Source organism: Panthera tigris, chromosome A3 (genome assembly GCF_018350195.1).
Source record: "Panthera tigris isolate Pti1 chromosome A3, P.tigris_Pti1_mat1.1, whole genome shotgun sequence".
Lineage (NCBI taxonomy): Eukaryota > Metazoa > Chordata > Mammalia > Carnivora > Felidae > Panthera > Panthera tigris.
Window position 1 is genome coordinate 49,682,501 of NC_056662.1, and position 20,325 is coordinate 49,702,825.

The 20,325-nt window shown below is 44.1% G+C and overlaps 1 protein-coding gene across 2 annotated transcripts in view; it reads right to left on the reverse strand.

Annotated features, from left to right (window-relative positions):
* ABHD12 (abhydrolase domain containing 12, lysophospholipase) overlaps nucleotides 1-20,325 on the reverse strand; it is an 85,616-nt gene that overhangs the window by 15,344 nt on the left and 49,947 nt on the right. For both annotated transcript variants that reach the window (XM_042981020.1, XM_042981021.1), the window contains exons 2-4: nucleotides 12,528-12,652; nucleotides 4,441-4,546; nucleotides 1,728-1,847 (exon numbers count right to left, since the gene is read on the reverse strand). In XM_042981020.1, the coding sequence (XP_042836954.1) occupies nucleotides 1,728-1,847; nucleotides 4,441-4,546; nucleotides 12,528-12,652 (351 nt within the window). The remainder of the gene's footprint in view (nucleotides 1-1,727; nucleotides 1,848-4,440; nucleotides 4,547-12,527; nucleotides 12,653-20,325) is intronic.

Below are 20,325 nucleotides of genomic sequence, written 5' to 3' on the forward strand. Positions count from 1 at the left end.
TTATAAAATGACATCCCCCCAGCCAAGGTGCCACACTGACCCTCATCCAGACCCTGCTGTGGCCCTCCCTCCTGTCGGCTCCTGCTGGCTCTTTCTCACACACCCTAAGGAAGCTGCAACAACAGTGACCCTCCTGGAGGTTTTCAGGCACTGCTTTGTTCAGAAAACGCACCTCCTCCCTCACCCACCCTGCTCTTCCAGAGACTCTTCTGTAAGGTCAACCACATGGGTAGAAGGAACAGACCCCCACCCTGGGATGACAGACCCTCCCAGCTAATCTGAAGGACACATCACTAAAGCCACTCTTGAAAAGCACCTGGGATAAACCTGGGCAAAGGGTTTTGCCTGGTACAGACAGTGCCTCAGCAGTGGCCCAGCAGGACACACTGGCATCATTGACTTACAGCTGGGATAGACAACTCACACTCATCAGCTGATGTGACAGCACTGACAAGCCTATCTGTGCGCACCCAGCTGGGGTGCCTCTGGCCTCCCTCTGCTTTTGGCCACCCCTCCTTTGATGTACCCCCACCTCTCAGCAATCATTGCCCCTTGCAAGGAAGTATGCCTTCGCCTGAAGACGGGCACGCCTGCCAGTGAGAAAGTGCCAGACTGCCTGCGACCCTCACAGTGGGATGACAGACTCATACTGGGAAGACAGATCCCCACCTTGGACAACAGATACTTACCCTGGGACAACAGACCCTCCTCATACAGGACAACAGACTCCCACACTGGGACGACAGATCCTCACTTACACTGGGATGACACACCCCCACACTGGGATGACAGACCCTCACACTAGGATGACAGACTCCACCCTGGGATGACAGACCCCCACCTTGGCATGGCAGATCCTCACACTGGGATGACAGATCCTTACCCTGGAATGACAGACCCCCACCCTGGGATGACAGAGCACCCCCTGGGACAACAGATCCTCACGGTGGGATGACAGGGGTGGCTGATGAACAGGAGACAGCATTCTGCAGGAGTGCTGAAGTCCTAAAGTGTCACAATGACCCCTCTGAGGGACCACTGTTCCTTACTCAGAGAAACTTATTTCCTAAATCACAGGCCCTCACTTTGCCCTTTAAATTCTATCAGGAAGAAGGAAACACCCACTCTGGCCCAGAATCTGGGTCACTATGACAGAGACACAGCTTCCTCCACTCCACCTAGGTGCCAGGCTCACATAAGGGGTTCCTGGACACAGCTTCCCATACCTGCTTAACACAGGAGTTCCCAGGGTGCCTGGGTGGCTCAGTTGATTAGGCATCTGATTCTTGGTTTTGGCTTGAGTCATGATTTCATGGTTCATGGGCTCGAGCCCCAAGTCAGGCTGTATGCTGATGGTGTGGAGCCTGCTTGAGATTCTCTCTCTCTGCCCCTCCCCTGCTTGTGCTCCCTCCCTCAAAATAAATAAATAAACTTAAAAAAAAAAAAAAGGAGTTCCCAAGGAAACTGCACCTGGGCCCATCATGCACACAGCCCACTTTGCTCTGAGCCTATAGGGACACTGCTTCATGAAAGTTTCACCTTGACCCCTTTTCCCCAAACTCCATAAACACTGCCTTTTCCTGTGTTCTCAGGATGCTCCATAGCCCCACTGTCTGCACACTCCCTCACTGCAGTGGATCAGTAGAACCAACTGGGCCAGGACCTTCCCACCTCATAAAGAAGTCAGCAATCAGAGAAGACATACTGCGTGGGCTCCTCTTCCTCACCTGGTGCCTGCATTTCCGTGCAGGTACAGGATGATAGGGTGGCCGGTAGCCAAGGCATCCTCATACCACATCTGGTCCTTTCCTTGGGCGTCCTTCCACCAGACGGCAGGGACAGTGTGCCTGAAACAGAAGCAGAGCAGAGTGACATAATCAAATGATGGCAATTGTTGATAGAATGATGGAGGAACAGAGTCACAACTGAGCAGAGAACAGGACAGGAGGGCTGGAGAGACAAACTGCCCTCATCACAAGGAGAAATAACTACAGAGCTTCAAGCTACAGGGATGGTTTCTGACAGATTTCCTGACTTGCACCTGGGCCCCCTCTGGGCCACAGAAGCTCCCTCTGGTAGCAGTTGCGTGGGGCAGGGGCGAGTATGAGGTAGGGTTTCTTGCGTGTGAACTGGAGTTCTGTAAGGTACAATCTATTCTGGCTCAGTCACCAGGCCTTCACCTGGGCCTTACACAGAATGAGCACTTAATAAATACTAGCCAAGTAACATCATTTTCTCTTATACATACCTATATTTAAAAAAAATTTTTTTTAATGTTCATACATACCTATATTTTTAAACTGTACACAATTTAACTCACAATGTACTTAAGATAGTTCATGCTATCATGGGTACTAATTCAGCAACACTGATCTTTATGAGCTGGACTAGAAGCCTGGCCATCCTTAAAGCACCCTTTCTAATGCACAACACATTCAAGGGCCTGCTCACAAGGCATCTGGGAGCAGACCCATCTCTGTAGGAGGAGATGCTGCAGGCTGACATGCTGTGTGGATGAACTGGCAATAAGCCTGACTCATCCCACACCTGGCCAGGCAGGTGGGCTCGGTCTCTCTGGCCAGAACTGTCCTCTAGGAAGATGCTCCGGTTAATCTGAAGTCAGTCCACAACAAATACTTTTAATCACAGAGGAGGGTCTGTAAAACATACATTTATTAGCAAGAATGTTTGAAAGTATTAAATGGCCATTTTTTTAAATTTTCTAGCTCTTAAGTTTTAGTATTTAATTTCTAACATTTCTTTGGTTCATTCCAGAGGCTTGCATTTTGGGTGATTCTGACCATAATTATCACTCTCTGGCAATTACAAATCCATGGGATGGAAAGGCACATTTTAAAGGTGCTGGAGAACACCTGGATGGCTCAGTTGGTTACGCGTCCGACTCTTGGTTTTGGCTCAGGTCATGATCTCACAGTTCCATGAGTTTGAGCCCTATATTGGACTCTGCACTGGCAGCATGGAGCCTGCTTGGGATTCTCTCTCTACCCCCACTCTCTCTGCCCCTCCCCCACTCATGCTGTGTCTGTCTCTCTCTAAATAAACTAAAACAAAATTAAATACAAAAAATAAAGGTACTTGAAGCTGATTCACTTCTGGGAAGCAGCCTACTCCAAACCGCAGGCTCCTAAAGGCCAGGGAAGTTCACAGTCAGAGGGGAGGGACCCTATTTTCCCAGGGCTCTCCTGCCCTCTGCCAGGTAGAGAGTTTATGCCCATAGACAAGCAACTGAGAACAAGCCTACTGCCACCCGAGGGCCCACACAGTCCTCATGAAAACACAGGGTGCAGACGTGGGCAGGCAGCAGGGGCCCAGCAGCATACAGCCTGGCTGTCACTACCCTTGGTCTCACCATTGTTGTCACTAAGTACAACCTTCTTGTGTGACTGCTGTGAGAGCTTTCAGCCTATCAGCACCACAAACACCCCTCCCGCTATATAACTGCCCTACCTGAGGAAGAGGTCCCCACTAACTCCCTGTGTCTCAAAGCACAGACCACACTAACCAGCAGGAGGGCTGACTAATTTCCTCACCAAAGAGCTCTGAGCAAAACACGCCAAGCTTCTGACTGAAGACAGAAGAGCAAAGTGTCCCATGCATACACATTGGTCAGCAAATGCAAGATTAAATTAAACCAGCAATAACAAAAGACTAGTGCCAGCATCAACTCCTAGAACAATAATCTCCCTTCCTATTTTATATTCTTTACCCAGGACCATTAGAAATGCCTGAACTTCCCCACAGCCCACACTGGGAAGCCACCCACAGCATTTTGTTTAGAAGCATCTCACATACACAGCAGTTTTCTGTGACAGCAGAGAGAGACATTATGGCTACTGAAAGGGAAACCCAGCCACATAAAGGGGCAGTGATGCTGAGCTGCTTCTGAGAGAAAAAGGAAAACACCACAGAAAATTAGTCAATTTTAATTTAGTTGTTCAGAAACACCCACTTTTCCACAGCAAAAAAAACATGAAAATAGATTCCAAGGAGTCACAGAGAAGTCACAGAGCTTACATCCAATTTAAATTTGTGGCTCAAAAAAGTAAATATGAGGAAGATAGCAAACACCACCATTATCAACTGCTGGGAGTGCTGCACATGAAAGAAATCCAGCTATCTCCAATGTTTAGATGCTCCCTTCTCTGAGAAGAAAGGGTGCATTTCGAACCTGTGCTCATGATTCCATACTCATACTCTCCTTTTTCCCCCTGGAAATAAAGTTCTCTGCAACAAACAGCCTGGTTCACAAAGCCTTCGCTATTTGAAAATCTCAGAACAGAATTTGGTGCCATCTCATCGTGTTCCATCCATTAGGATCAAATTTAGCCAAGATCTCTGTTTTGGAAACAGGGGAGGGTGAAGATAAAAATGGATGCACAATCGTCTTGGACGACATTGGCCACACTGCCCAGCACTCACCAGACTCCAATGGTCACGTCTTCCTCTGGCTGGAGGTAGTAATTACACGTGTGATTCAAACCTTGATCCTGCGGTTTTTTCAAGTCAATGAAATAGGGAACCCTCACTGTGGGGGGGACAAAGAGATGGAAACCAGGATTAGTGGGGGCAGATGGACACACACGCACACACGTGCACACACATACAGCAGAGGCAAAGCTCTTAAGAAGTGCAAAGTCTTTTCCAAAGCAAGAATGCCAGGTGCACAGGGCCCTCCAGCCTCAGATGCAGAGCTGAGAGAGAGGGTGCTGGAATACTGCAAGCACACCTGCACATCCTCCAGCAAAGACGAGGTCTGAGTAGTGATGGTCCTCTGATGGTTGTTCAAGGTGAGAAGATACAAGTGAGGGAACGCAAGATCCCCGAAGAGCCTCAGGGACATTGTGGCCCTGAGAGAGGCTGGAGATGGGGAGGCCAGCCAGGCCTGGCTAAGCCGCAACTGAAGGCTGGAGTCAGGGTGCTGGTGGAAGGGACTGTGGGAAAAGTGACAGGCAGATGGCGTGTTCTGGAGCTGGGGCCACAGCACTCAGTGACCAAGTGATTGTGGGTATGAGTCAGTCAAGTGGGGTCCCAAAGTTTCTAAATCCGTCACTTCATGCCGACAGGCCAGTGGAAGATAAGGTATGGGTGCAGGGAATCCACAGAGTCCATCCAGAGTTGAGTGACGCTGAGTGGAACTGTACAGCAGGAGCCCTAGATTTTATAGGTCGCCTGCCAAGAGGACAGGATTCTGTGGGGCACCCACACTAAGGAAAATCCGGGAGCCTTTAGCTGGAGACCAGTCAAGACCCACTGACCTGGAGGAATGTCCACGAACTACAGGCAGAAGAGCAGGGAAGGAGAGAGATGACATGTATACTGCACAGTCCTACACTGCTATTGTAAAAACAAGCAAGCAACATCACACCACCACCACCCACATGTGCCTTGTAAAGAAATACAGGAAGACACAGACCAGGCTGTTAGTGAAGAGTGTGTGTGTGTGCACATGAGCACATGCACAGGGCAGATAGGGGATATTTAATTTTTCCTTTATATACTGTTGTATTTTACTTCTTGTGGCGAACACAATTTTTAAAGATATATTTAGTTAAAAATTGAAACACTTAAAAAAAACCCAAAACCTTAAGGTGCAACTTACTTTATAAAATGGCAACTCCCAAAAGGGGTAGCAACAAAGAGCAGGATGGTACTGACTAGCCAATCCCACCTTGCATAAGGGAGTCACATACCTCTGTACAGTTTTCTTTGGTGAAGAGAGTAGTTTCATCACATAACTGCATATATCCACATGGTACAAAAGTCAAACATGCTCATCTCCTGTTATCATCCCATTTGTGAGCCACAACCATTGATCTTCCACCTCAGGGCCTTTGCACTTGCTGTCCTCACAACCTGAGTGCTCTCCTGCCACATACCTGCACATCTAGCTCTCACTTCTTCAAATGCCCACTGCAGCTCACTACACATTTGCTGAAGAAATGAAATACCCCCTCGGGAGGACATGGGGGTACACACAAGCTCCTTCCCCAGAAATGCCCTGAGAATTTCACACCATGCAAGGAGACAAATCCACTCACCAAGGCTGCTGCCTGTACCTCCAGTTTCTTAACCCATCTCTTCCCTAAGAAGCAGCCTAAATTTTTTCAACTTTAATCATTCCTTTCTCTCAAAAGAAGAATGCCCATCAAAGGAGGTAGCATCACACTTCCTGGTGTTCCCACCATGCCAGCCCTGCACTGCGCATACCCTCCTGTAGTGCTTCCTGTGATGTGCATACCACCACTTCCATTTTATGGCTCTTGTTAAGTCACCAGCTCACATATCACAGAACTGAGACTTGCACCCAGGCAGTCTGGCTCCATAGCCCACACTCTTAGCTAATCAGATGGGAAGGAAGAAGGGAAATGGCTCTGATACAGACTGGCCCTACTGTCCTTTCTAGGAGTTGATTAGTGCCCCCCCAAAGAGATACACTGAAGTCCCAACCCCCAGCCCATCAGAATGTGACTTTATTTGGAAATAGGGTCTTTACAGAGATAATTAAGCTAAAGTGAGATCATGAGGTGGACCCTGATCCAGTGTAAGTGGTGTCCTCATCAAAAAGGAAAATTGGGACACTGACACAGACAAGGACAGAGGAAGACAGTGTAAAGACACCAGGAGGAGGCAGCCGCATGACCACAGAGGCAGCTACAAGCCGAGGAACACCACGGACTACCAGCCACCACCAAAGGCTAGGAGGAGGCACAGAAGGACTGTGCCCAGAGTCTCAGGGAGCATAGGCCTGTGACATATTGATTTCAGGCTTCCAGGCTCTAGAACTGGGAGAGAATAAAATTCTGTTGTTTTAAGCCAGCCAGTTTGTGGTTATTTGTTACATCTGCGCCCAAGGATGAATGTGGCCATGCTCTGGAGCTCAGATCTTACTCTGGCAATGGGACTCAGAGAAGCCTCCCTACCAGAAGGCCCTTGGAAAGGACCTCTCTTTCTTGTGCTATTTCAGACACAGGTACCTACTCCTTCAATCTCCATTCTGGGACTTTGTTCCATGTTGTGGAAACTGAAGGCTGCAGCTTATTGGGCCAGTTCATCATCTGACAACTGTGAAGTGAAATGACTTCCTCAATAAAACTCTGAAAGCTGGAACCTGGTGCCCACTGTCCATTCCACACCCAGTCTGTCTTAATTCCACTCCTGAGGCTGGAATTACCCACCCTCCCCCTCCCACGCCAAGCAGAAAGTGGGTGTCATCAAGGACTGAGGGCACTTGGCTTCCACTGGCTCAGCTCTCAGACCTCAGGCTGGTTCTGTGTCGGAAGAGAAGGCGGCTAAGCTACTTACAAACTTCCCCAGTGCTCTGAGAGGACCCCCTACCTGTGAAAAGTGTTTAATGAGGATTAGCAGCTAATCCCAAAAGCTTCTAGGCCTGAGAAATCTAGGAACTGAGAAGCCAAATTCTACTCCAGGAGGACCTCATTCCACAAAACTTATCTTCCAGTTCACCTTTATTTCTGTTTTAGAAATATCCATGAAAAAGGAGGCAGTGAATGCACCAAGTCCAGCAAATGCCACCTGTAAACCTCTCTGGAATGAAGGTCCCTGGTCAGTCCGGGGTGTCAGAGAGCTCCAGAGAGAGTAAGTGGCCAGAGGAACCACTGGGAACTACTGGTCTGAGTCAGCAGAAACTCCACAAAGGGCCAGGTCAAGTGGTGCAAGGAGGAGGGTTGTGGGATCTGCCCAGGCCAGAACACACCTCACTCCTCGTGTCCAGGAACAAATGAGTACCAGGACCCTTTGACCTCCTGTGTGATCACATCCCTTGGCCATATGACCCTCAGAGATCCTGCTTCTTCCATAGGGTTGAGTCAGGGCACAGCACAGGGCCCATTGGCAGTGCACAAGGTGTGTGGCAGGGGCAGGAGTGAGGAGTCTGGGACAGGGACAGGGACAGTGACTGAGCTCCTCATGGCTATGGATGTAAGTTCGCCCTCACATACAGCTTAACTGCACAGCCCAGGAACCCAAAACACAGGCCGCTGTGTCCACAGGCCGGCAGGGCCCAACCAGCTGCTTCAACCCTTCCTTCCCATTTTGCATTATCTGCCCCCTGGCCACACCGTCACTTATCAGCAACCACCTACCAATGCTCATGATCCCGCACAAATGGTGCTCAGTGAATAACCAGTGAGTACATAAATGAACAGAAAACAACCTCATCTATTATCCCTTCTTTATCCCATCTGGAAAATATGTGATAGGGTGAGAGGCTATGGTTGCTTAGCCATAATGGACATTTTTCACTGCCTGACATTTTAAATATTGGGGCTACCTTTCATCCCAGTCACTGATGCACTGGAAGAGTGCTAACAAGGTGCTAACAAGGGGAGGGCCAGAGGGTCCTGGGTTTTATCAAATTTTAACTACATGATGTGGGCTGTAGGGGCTTCCCTAATAAGAAAAGGGGTAAGAAAGGAAAATAGTATGGAGGTTCCCCAAAAAATTAAAAATAGAACTATCCTATGATTATACTGTGTGGATATTTACCCCCAAAATACAAAACCATTAATTCAAAAAAATATATGCATCCCCATGTTTATTACAGCATTATTTACAATTGCCAGATTATGGAAGCAGCTCAAGTGTCCACAGATAGACGAATGAATAAGGACAATGTAGCGTGTGTGTGCATGCACACACACACACACATACACACACACCTATTACTCAGACATAAAAAAAAGGGCCATAGCTTCCCATTGTGACAACATGGATAGATCTACAGTGTATTATGCCAAGTGAAATAATCAGAGAAAGACAAATACCATATGATTCCATTCATATGTGGAATCTAAAACAAAAACAAAAACAAATGAATAAACAAGCAAAAAGCAGAATCAGACCTACAAACACAGAGAACAAACTGATGGTTGCCAGAGAGAAGTGTTGGCGGGGGAGTAGGGAGGGGGGGACGATGGGCAAAATAGGAGAAGGGGAGTGGGAGGTACAGGATTCCAGTTCTGCAGTAAGTTAGTCACAGGGATGAAAGGCACAGCATAAGGAATAGTCAATAATACTGTAATCATGTTTATGATATACTCGTGGTAAGCACAGCCTAATTTTTAAACTTATCCAGTCACTATGTTGTATACCTGAAACTAATGTAACATTGTTTGTCAACTACACTCAAATAAAAAAAAATTTAAAAGAAAGACAGCTATCAAGGGTTAACAGGGACTGCTAAGAGGAAGGAAAAAGAGGAAGCTTAAGAATTATTGCCCCAGAGAATGTTAAAGCAAGTTGGCTGCCTTCTGCTTTAAAAACAAATATATAATTTATATATCTAACCTATTTCCAAAAAAAGGCCCAAGGTAATGTGCAGAGGAGCAGTTCTGTGCAGGCCTCTGAACTGAAACATTCCTTTCACCAAGAGATAGTTCTAGATCTGAGGGGAAAAGAACTGCAGAGAAGATAGCTAGATTTCATTACACAGCCATAAAAAAGGATGAGATCTTGCCATTTTGAGACAACACAGATGGTATATGCTAAGTGAAATAAATCAGACAGAGAAAGAGAGATACCATATGATTTCACTTACACGTGGAATCTATAAAACAAATGGAATCTACAAAACAAAAGAACAAACAAACAAAAAAACTAAAACCAGACCCACAAATACAGAGAACAAACTGGTGGTTGCCAGAGGGCAAAATAGGGGAAGGGGATGAAGAGGTACAAACTTCTAGTTAAATACATATATCATGAAGATAAAAAGTACAGCACAGGGAATACAGTCTATAATATTGTAGCAAATTAGTATACTGACAGATGGTAACTACATTTATTGTGAGGAGCCCGAGTAATGCATATAATTGTTGAAGCTCTGTGTTATACACCTGAAACTAATGTAATACTATATGCCAACTATACTTCAGTTTAACAACAAAAAAGTTATCTAGACTTCAAGACCACAAATACCGGGTATCACCCAACATCACTGAGATGGAATCATACTTTTGAACCTGAGTATGAAAAGCACATATATTTATATTTATGTGTAGAGACTCAGACAAAAGAGACCAGCAGGAAATATATAAGCAACGAAGTTAACAATTTTCTCAGAATGATTTTCTTTTTCTTCTTTACTACCATTCAGGGCTTTGCAGTTAATTTTGTTTTTGGAATGATCATATATTTTTTGCTTATGAAATATATTCAAAGTAGAATAATGCCTGAAACCATAGGAGCTAAGCTTTTTCTAAAGCTTATTTATCTGATTTATGAATTTGATTTCAGATAGATTTGGTGTGAAGTTAAGAATATATTCTTGAGGTGCCTGGGTGGCTCAGTCGGTTGAGTGTCCAACTCTAATTTCGGCTTAGGTCATGATCTCAGGGTCATGGGATGGAGCTCTGTGTCAAGGCTCTGTGCAGATCATGGAGGCTGCTTAAGATTCACTCTCTCTCCCTCTGCCCCTCTCCCCACTCACATGCTCACTCTCTCTCTAAAATAAAAATTAAAAAATATATATATATTCTTTAATCAGGTTCTGAGGCCCAAAAGACTGTTAGATTTCCTTTAGTGTCCAAATTGAAATCCACAGGATCATGATTCACATTTCGAGGAGACAAAAATGGAGGTGCTACTCCAACATGCTAGCCCTCCAGCACTGTGGGGTGAAACTTCCAAAACACTGCAGGGCTACACTCGAGACCCCCACAATCCCACAGAGGAGGTGACCTCACTACCATGCAGCAGACATGTGGAAGGAAAGGGTAAGAGACCAGCATCTCCTTGTGGAGGTGCAGAGGACTGGCCTACGAGAACCCCAAAGTTCTGTTCCTGTGGAACATCCTGCTATTTCATTAGGAAACCAACCAAGCAACATTTGTGGGCTGTATCTAAAACAGCCCAAATAACTGATTTAAAGAAAATCAATTCAATTCAAATTATTTGCTGGGACCCCACCATGTGGCAAAGGCACCTGCCCAAAGCACCCAGAGGCTTACAGAGTTGGAAAAGCCATTCAATCCTAAGATCTGCCATCAGGGAATATGCAGCCCTATAACTTCATGTTTACATGTAAACTCAAACTCTCTTCTGTGCTGGACCAACTGTGGACATTTAAGAGTTAAAGTCAGAAAAATCAAAGCTCCCTTGATTTTACTATGTTGTTAGTTCTTTTTAAGTTTGTGTTTCTCACACTGGCAAAAACTTAGACAAGATAAATTCCTAGAAACTCAGCTAAGTTTGTTAGAAAAATCAAATGCCTCTTGGCATACAAGTATTTTACACTTATTTTAAGATACCAAGTAAAAAACTTACTTTAGATTTACAAAGTATTAAACATTGACCTTACTATTTCTCTTCCTCCTCCTACTGTTCCTCTTTAGAGCAGAAATGCCCTTTTAGCAGTGACTTCCAAGTTCCTGCGATTAAATCCTTTATAGGCTTAACAACCCTGAACTCGTACACCCAGGCACCTGCAGAGCTACTATAGACGACAGTTCTGGAGTCCTGACACACCTGCCCCCAGTGCCACCCCACTCTCTGAACTTGTCTCAGGCCACAGTCACACAAGAGCCATCTCAACGCCTCCTGCCTGTCCTCCTCCTCATCTTCATGAGCTTCCTCCTCCCTCCACTCTACCAGCAACCCTGCTGCCTCCTCCCACGACATCAGCCCCAGCTTCTCAGCCTCTCCTCCCAAACACACACGGTTTAAACCCACTCTTTGCAAACCAACATAGCTAAAAGCATGCACAGAGCCTGCCTTGACTGGTTTGTGCCACCTACACCTGAGCTGAAGGCCATCACTTACAGAGCACCTGCTGTGTACCAAGCACCAAGTTCTATCCTCAAATTCTAACACCCACAGACCCAACCTCTTCCTTCCTAGCCTCATCTTCTAGGTGTAAAATGATGCTCCTGGAGAGGATTATTCTCAGGATTATGTACTTGGGAGCCCTCTGCCTTCTGTTTCCTAAACTTGATACTTCTGGACCTTTCTCCTCCCACTTGCACAAAAGTAAATACACAGCATGAATAAAAACCACGCAAGATCCAAGTTAACTCAAGGAGACTACACAGCACCCATAAAGTCAGCATATAATTCCATAGAAACCAAAGCATGTCAGGCTAATTTTTGTGTTTTTTTTTTTTCCAGAAAAAGTCCTAATTATTTTTTTAAGGTGGTCATCTTTAAGTGGTCATCTTTTCCAAGGACAGTTAACCTCCTAGACTGCACAAGGGGCAAAGCATCTCCAACACAACAGCTTCAGAAGACTCTCCACATTGTTAACACTTTCATCCACTTCAGCTAAAGAAAGACCTCTGCCCGTGCAGAAGTCACCTGTGTACACAGATACCAGCCCTGGAGAGTAATTCAGTCACTATAGCAGCCTGTGACTGGGAAGGGGCACAGGGAACTTTCTGGGTAATAGGAATGTTTCTATTTCTCGATCTGGGTGGTAGATATGCAAATATATAAATCATCATGCAAATGAACCCTTACTAAAATTAAAGGCAAAGTGGGCACGTGGTACTTACCAAAATTCAAGAAAATCAGTTTGGCCTGTATTCCAGGACATAGTTTGATGAGAAATGGAATGGCAACATACAACCCCAGAACACAGAGAAGAATCTTCCTCAGTCGGAACCACAGGCCCTTTCTCCTGTAAGAGAACAGCAGTTAACAGGTCAAAGACAGCAGGTGCAGAGGCGCCTGGGTGGCGCAGTCCGACTTCAGCCAGGTCACGATCTCGCGGTCCGTGAGTTCCAGCCCCGCGTCAGGCTCTGGGCTGATGGCTCGGAGCCTGGAGCCTGTTTCTGATTCTGTGTCTCCCTCTCTCTCTGCCCCTCCCCCATTCATGCTCTGTCTCTCTCTGTCCCAAAAAATAAATAAAAAACGTTGAAAAAAAAAAAAAAAGACAGCAGGTGCAATTTTGCTGTTTATTAACAGCTTTATCAAAATCACTAACTAAAATCCACACGTAGCTTTCCCCACAAGAATTTTGCCAGTAAGAAGACTAGCCTCCCACCTGCTTTTGTTAAAATAATCATTTTAGACAGTCTTTCAATCTGAGCTTAGAACTCTATTGCAGAGAGATGGGGAGGGTATTTTCTCCTGAAAGCCAACGAAAGGTCCTGATGATTTCCTATGCTTGTCCTGGGATCAGAATACAGCACAGACATCAGATCCTTAGCAAGTGCCAAACCTGAAGTCCAATCGTAGCTGCAGCTTCATCTCAGGAGAATGGCCATCTCCAGGCCGCATGATCACTGTCCTGCAAGCCAGCCACAGGTGTGGGCTGCCCAATGGCTCCTCATAGGAAGCAAGAACATCAACAGAACCTGCCCAACCAGGTCCAGGGAGGGAGCAGCAGGCTGACAACAAGACTGTGGCTAACACTGCCTGTCCCTACATTCCAGCCCACGTTCTATGTGGCACCACCTGATGGAGACCCCTTCTCCAGGCACCATGAGCCAGGTCTCCAGACCTCTTCCAAGCCCACTCAGTTCCAAGACTTCCTCATCCTGTTCCCGATGCCTTTTCAAAAATGTCCCTAGTCTAGAGATTCTAAACTTATTGGACTAAGGGTTTCTCAACAACTAAAAACCTGAAGCCCCCAAAGAGCTTCTGTTTACATGACTTATATTTATTACTATCTGTCATATGAGAAGTCATGAGGGTGACTGGGTGGCTCAGGAGGTTAAATGTCCAACTCTTGATTTCAGCTCGGGTCATGATCTTGTAGTTGTAAGATTGAGCCCCGCTTCGGGTTCCGTGCTGGGCATGGAGCCTGCTCAGGATTCTCTCTTTCCCTCTCCCTCTGCCCCCACCCCATCCACACATACTATCTCAAATTAAAAGAAAATCTATTCATGTATCTAACAAGAAATCTATTACATGTCAATATAATTAACATTTTTAATAAAATATTATATTTTCCAATACAAAAACTTTTAGTGAGAAGAGTAGCATTAACATTTTTACAAATTTCTTTAAGCCAGACAACTTAATAGAAGACAGATGGATTCCATCTGTTTCTGCAACCAATCTACAGATGATACCACACATCATGTAGCATCTGGAAAACTCAGATAATGAGTGAAAAATGCAAATAACATCTTAGGGTTATTATGAAAATCATTTTGGCCTTGTGGACATTCTTAAAGGATCTTGCAGAGCACCCTTGGGAACTGCTGTTCTTACAAACCAGGTCCAAACCTTAGTGGGGCTGTTTATCTCTGGACTGTTACCAAAATAACTATGTAAGGTGGTTTTAAATATATACCTGGAACTGCTGACACATGCAGTAACACAGATGCATCTCAAAAGCATTCTGCTAAATTAAATAAGACAGAAACAAAAGACTACATTCTGTATAATTCCATTTGTCTAAAATTCTAGAAGGGAGAGGTACCTAGCTGGCTCAGTCAGAACAGTGTGGGACTCTTGATCTAGTAGGGGTCATGAGTTCAAGCCCCATGCTGGGTATAGAGATTGCTTAAAAAAACATTCTAGGGGTGCCTGAGTGGCTCAATAAGCATCCAACTCTTGATTTTGGCTCAGGTCATAATCTTGTGGTTCATGGGTTCAAGCCCTGCATTGGGCTCTGCACTGGCAGTGTGAAGCCTGCTTGGGATTCTCTCTCCCTCTTCTCTGCCCCTCCCCCTCCCCCACTAGTACTCACTTTCTCTCCCTCTCAATAAATAAACTTTAAAACAATTCTAGAAGAGGCATAACTATAGGGACAGAAAAACAGAACAGTGGTAGCTGGAAGGTAGAGGGAGATTGCAAGGGGCACAGGGAACTTTTAGAGTGATTGAAATAATTTTATCTTGATTGTGGTTACACATCTGTATGTGTAAATAATATCTCAATAAAGCTGATGACAAACATGCATATCTGATAATAAAATTCATTCACTCATTCAACTGGTTTAATCAATGCTATTACTGAGTACCTAGCACTCTTTGGGCAGTAGATACTAAGGGCAGCAAAGGAGGGCATCTATATCCATGCTGCACTCCCAGCTCAGCTGGACAGACACAGAGATCTGAGACAGGCACCTGGTGCAAGGTGATCCAACCCAGTCTGGGCTGCCACTGGGCCACTGGGAGGAAACACTTAAGTTAGGAATATTGGAATTAACTAGATCATATGGAAGAACAGTTTAAATGGCGTCTTAAATTCCATTCACAATCTGTCCTTTCAGTGATGACGGGTGTACAACATTGTGGTTAAAGGTGCTGGCTCTGAAGTCAGATGATCTAGTCCAACATCCAACCTAGCACTTAACAGCTGTGCAATCTTGGACAAGTTATTTAACATCTCTGAGCTGTGGTTTCCTCCCTGCACGAAAGGCATAAAAATGGTACCTCCTTCATGAGGCTCCTGGAAGGATTACACAATAATACATGTAGATTGCATACCTGAGTCCCAGGTCCACAATATAGCTAAGCTGTTATCACCATCTTCTTATTCTCATTAAAGGAAAGAACATAGTGGGCATAGTTAAGGACCCTGAAAAGGAAGGTTGGGCACAATGTGAGAGGTCCAAAGAGGCCAAGAAGAATTCAGACTTCATTCTGAGAGAAAATGGAGAGCCCATAACAAAGAAAATAGCCTGCAATCAAATGCACAGCCATCAAACACCAGATGCAAAGCTCACGCTTGTGTCCTCTGCTTCAGCCACCTTGGCGATTCCTATGTCCCTCACACAATTTGTTCACTCAGCCTCCAGAGCCTGCATAAATCTGCTCAACTGTAAGGTATTCAAGTAGCTCGTAATTTTATGTCCTCAGTGAAAGGAAAGCATATGCCCACACAAAGACTTGATAAAAAAAACATTCACAGAAGTTTTACTCAAAACAACCACTGAAATAATGCAAATGTCTATCAACGGGTGAATGGATAAACAAACCATAGTTTGTTCTTAGAATGGAACACTACACACACAATAAAAGGAGCTAACTATTGATAACATGCAACCATGGATGAATCTCAAAATAATTATACTGAGTGAAAGAAGCCCAACAATATTGCCCAGGACACTAGCAGACTGCTGTTTTGATATATCAGTTCACCTAAAAAAGTATTCCTATTCATTAGTAAAATCAACATTGTATTTTCTGTGCTATTTCAGGGTGGTTCTTCTTCATAGATGGTGGCTTTTCATCTTCCTCATATTTTGGAATAGTTTATATAAGATGGAAACTGTTCCTTATAAAGTTAAAAGAATTTATCAAGAAGAAATAAGGATGATATAAACAATGGGGAAAAGATATAATTTACTTCATCTCTTTACTTAAGTAATTATTACCTACTTCTTGTGACAATTTTGTTAATTTTCTCAGAAATTCCTTTAGTTGCAACCCTTACTTATTGCTGGTAGTATTGCTATTAATGTACTTACCCTTGCTAGAAGCATTCCTTGTTCTTGATTACTGATAAGAATGAACATTTCCCACACAGCTGAAGAAAGCATCACCTTCATTTAGCACCTGCACGTGACCTGGTGTAATCACGGAGGTCCACCTTTCTCTATGCTGCACCCATCCTCATGAAGAGGAAAAATTTTTGCCATAGCTTGAACAATGATTCAGTATACATGTCTTTAGAGGTTACTCATATTATCAGTACCATAAACAGATAACCAGAAGCACTTGTCAAGAAATAGAAAGGAGCTGTAGAAACAAATATAATGAAGAGACTTAGGATATAGCCCATCAGGGGAGCCTGGGTGGCTCAGTCAGCTAAGTGTCTGACTCTTGATTTCAGCTCAGGTTGTGATCCCAGTGTCATGGGATTGAGCCACGCATCCAGCTTGGCACTGAGCATGGAGCCTGCTTGGGATTCCCCCCACCCCTTGCCTCTCTTCCCCACTCATGCTCTCTCTCACTCTCTCAAATAAAATAAAATTTAAAAAAAGGATATAGCCCATCAGTTACATTCTTGGGCATTTATTCCAAAGAAATGAAGACTTAATTTCATGCAGGAACTTGTACATGTATGTTTATAGCAGCTCTATTCATAATAGCCCCAACTCAGATGTCTTTCAAGAAGTGAATGGATAAACAAACTGTCCATACTGGCCATGGAATACTACATAGTCATAAAAAGGAACGAACTATTGATTGTGCAACAACTTGGATGAACCTGGGAATTATACTGAGCTTAAAAAGTCAATCAATCCCAAAAGGTGACATTTTGTAAGTTCATTTATAAAAATGTTCTTGAAATGACAAAGTGATAGAGATGGAGACAAGACTAGTGGTTGCCTGGGTTTAGGGAGGGGAGGGAGAGGGTGAGGGTGGCAATAAAGGGTAGCGCAAAGGAGCCTGGTTGGGTGGGTGGGGGTACAGATTAGTACCTTGATGTGACAGTGGTTCCACAAAGCTACACATGTAATGAGACTGGACAGCATTACACACACACACACACACACACACACACCCCTACACACACACACGAGTGTATTTTTAACTGGTGGAATCTGAATAAGCTCTTGGATTGCATCGATGGCAATCTCCTTAGGCTGATTTTGTACTATGGTTGTGTTATGTTACATCAAATTGAAGAAGGCTGGTGGATGGGAACAGTGGACACCATTGTACATTTCAGTACAATTTCTATGAATCTATAATTATTTCAAAATAAAAAAAAAGGAAAGTAACACAAAATCTAAAAGACAGAAAGTACAATATAAGTAATCATTAATAAATCTGACCAATCTGCTGGACTTCATGTTACCTCAATCTATCCAATATTAGCCCCATTTTCACAGAGCACAAAGCAAGTCCCAAGGATTTGAGTAACTTGCCTCCGGACAAGAAGCCTAGCAAAGTGTGTGGGGGCAGGCCATGCTGACATCCCCATGTTCTTCCAGGACTACTGAGGATCCCCCATTCCTTCATCCTGGCCTCTCCTTCTGGAGAAGCAGCCCAAAACAGAGGTAAGAGGCCCAGAGTACCCAATGTGCAATCTGGGATTTTCTCCCAACTAAAGATAGATGTTTCTGACAGGGGACTTTTTAACAAATTATTCTAGAAAAGAAAAATTTGTGCAATTTACACCTTTCTGCTGCCTCCTTAGAAGGGTAGATCCTGAAGCAAGACTTGGCTGGACTGGTTGGTAAGGACGTGAGAGGGAGCCAAGACCTGTACTTAAGAGGGAGCGCGGGATGGAAAAAGGCCACAGAAAGGCCAAGGGGTCTGGGCAAGCAAGCCAGGAGCCCAAGGGGAAATGGGGAGGCTGCAGGCTGATGTTCAGCTGGTTCCAGCGTGGTCCTGGTGATCAATAGAACACACAGCAGTGAGCCCAGAAATAGAGCCACATAAATACAGTTAACTGATCTTTGAAAGTAATACAATGGGAAATAAAGAGTCTGGTCTACAGATGGTTCTATAATAAGTGGATATCCACATGATAAAAAAGGAATCTAGACATAGACTTATACCCTTCACAAAAATGAACTCATAATGGCTCATAGAGCTACATGTATAATGTGAAGCTATCAAATTCCTACAAGATGGCAGAAGAAAACATAAGTGACCTGGGGTGGGGGGGGGGAGTGGTGGTGGTGGTGAAGACTTCTTAGATACCACCTCAAAGGTACAATCCACTAAAGAAATAACTGATAAGTTACACTTTATTCAAATTAAAAACTTCTGCTCTGCCTATGACAGTATTAAGAGAATGACAAGAGAAGCTACAGACTGGGAGAAAATATTTGCAAAAGACACATCTGATAAAAGACTACTGTATAAAATACACAAAGGATTTTCTTAATTAATTTATTTTTTAATTTATATCCAAGTCAGTTAGCATATAATGCAACAATGGTTTCAGGAGTAGATTCCTTAACACCCCTTACCCATTTATCCCAGCACCCCTCCAGCAACCCTCTGTTTCTCTAAGAAACTCTTTTAAAGTTTCTTATGTTTTGTCCCCCTCCCTGTTTCTATATTACTTTTGCTTCCCTTCCCTTATGTTCATCTGCTTTGTATCTTAAATCCCTCATATGAATGAAGTCATATCATATTTGTCTTTCTCTAATTTTGCTTAGCATAATACTCTCTAGTTCCATCCACATAGTTGCAAATGGCAAGATTTCATTCTTTTTGATTGCCGAGTAATACTCCATTGTATATATATGTATATACACCACATCTTCATCCATCGATGGATATCTGGGCTCTTTCCATACTTTGGCTATTGTTGATAGCGTGGCTATAAACATTGGGGTGAATGTGCCCCTTTGAAACAGCATACCTGCATCCCTTGGATAGACACCTACTAGTGCAATTGCTGGGTTGTAGGGTAGTTCTATTTTTATTTTTTTGAGGAACCTCCATATGGTATTCTAGAGTGGCTGCACCAACTTGCATTCCCCTCATCAGTGCAAAAGAGATCCTCTTTGTCTGCATCCTTGTCAACATCTGTTGTTGCCTGAGTAGTTAATGTTAGCCATTCTGACAGGTGTGAGGTGGTATCTCATTGTGGTTTTGATTTGTATTTTCCTGATGATGAATGATGTTGAGCATTTTTTCATGTGTTGGTTGGCCATCTGGTTGTCTTCTTTAGAACAGTGTCTATTCATGTCTTTTGCCCATTTCTTCACTGGATTGTTTTTGGGGTGTTGAGTTTGATAAGTTCTTTATAGATTTTGGATACTAACCCTTTATCTGATATGTCATTTGAAAATATCTTCTCCTATTCCGTTGGTTGCCTTTTAGTTTTGCTGATTGTTTCCTTCACTGTGCAGAAGATTTTCATTTTGATGAGGTCCCAATAGTTCATTTTTGCTTTTGTTTCCCTTGCCTCTGGAGACATGTTGAATAAGAAGTTGCTGCAGCCAAAGTCAAAGAGGTTTTTTCCTGCTTTCTCCTCAAGGATTTTGATGGCTTCCTGTCTTACATTTAGGTCTTTCATCCATTTTGAGTTTATTTTTATGTATGGTGTAAGAAAGTGGTCCAAGTTCATTTTTCTGCATGTCGCTGTCTAGTTTTCCCAGCACCATTTGCTGAAGAGACTGTCTTTATTCCATTGGATATTCTTTCCTGCTTTGTCAAAGATTAGTTGGCCATATATTTTGGGTTCATTTCTGGGTTCGTTCTCTATTCTGTTCCATTGATCTGAGTGTCTTTTCTTATGCCAGTGCCATACTGTCTTGATGATTACAGCTTTGTAATACAGCTTGAAGTCTGGGATTGTGATGCCTCCTGCTTTGGTTTTCTTTTTCAAGATTGCTTTGGCTATTCGGGGTCTTTTCTGGTTCTATACAAATGTTAGGACTGTTTTTGCTCTAGCTCTGTGAAGAATGCTGGTGTTATTTTGATA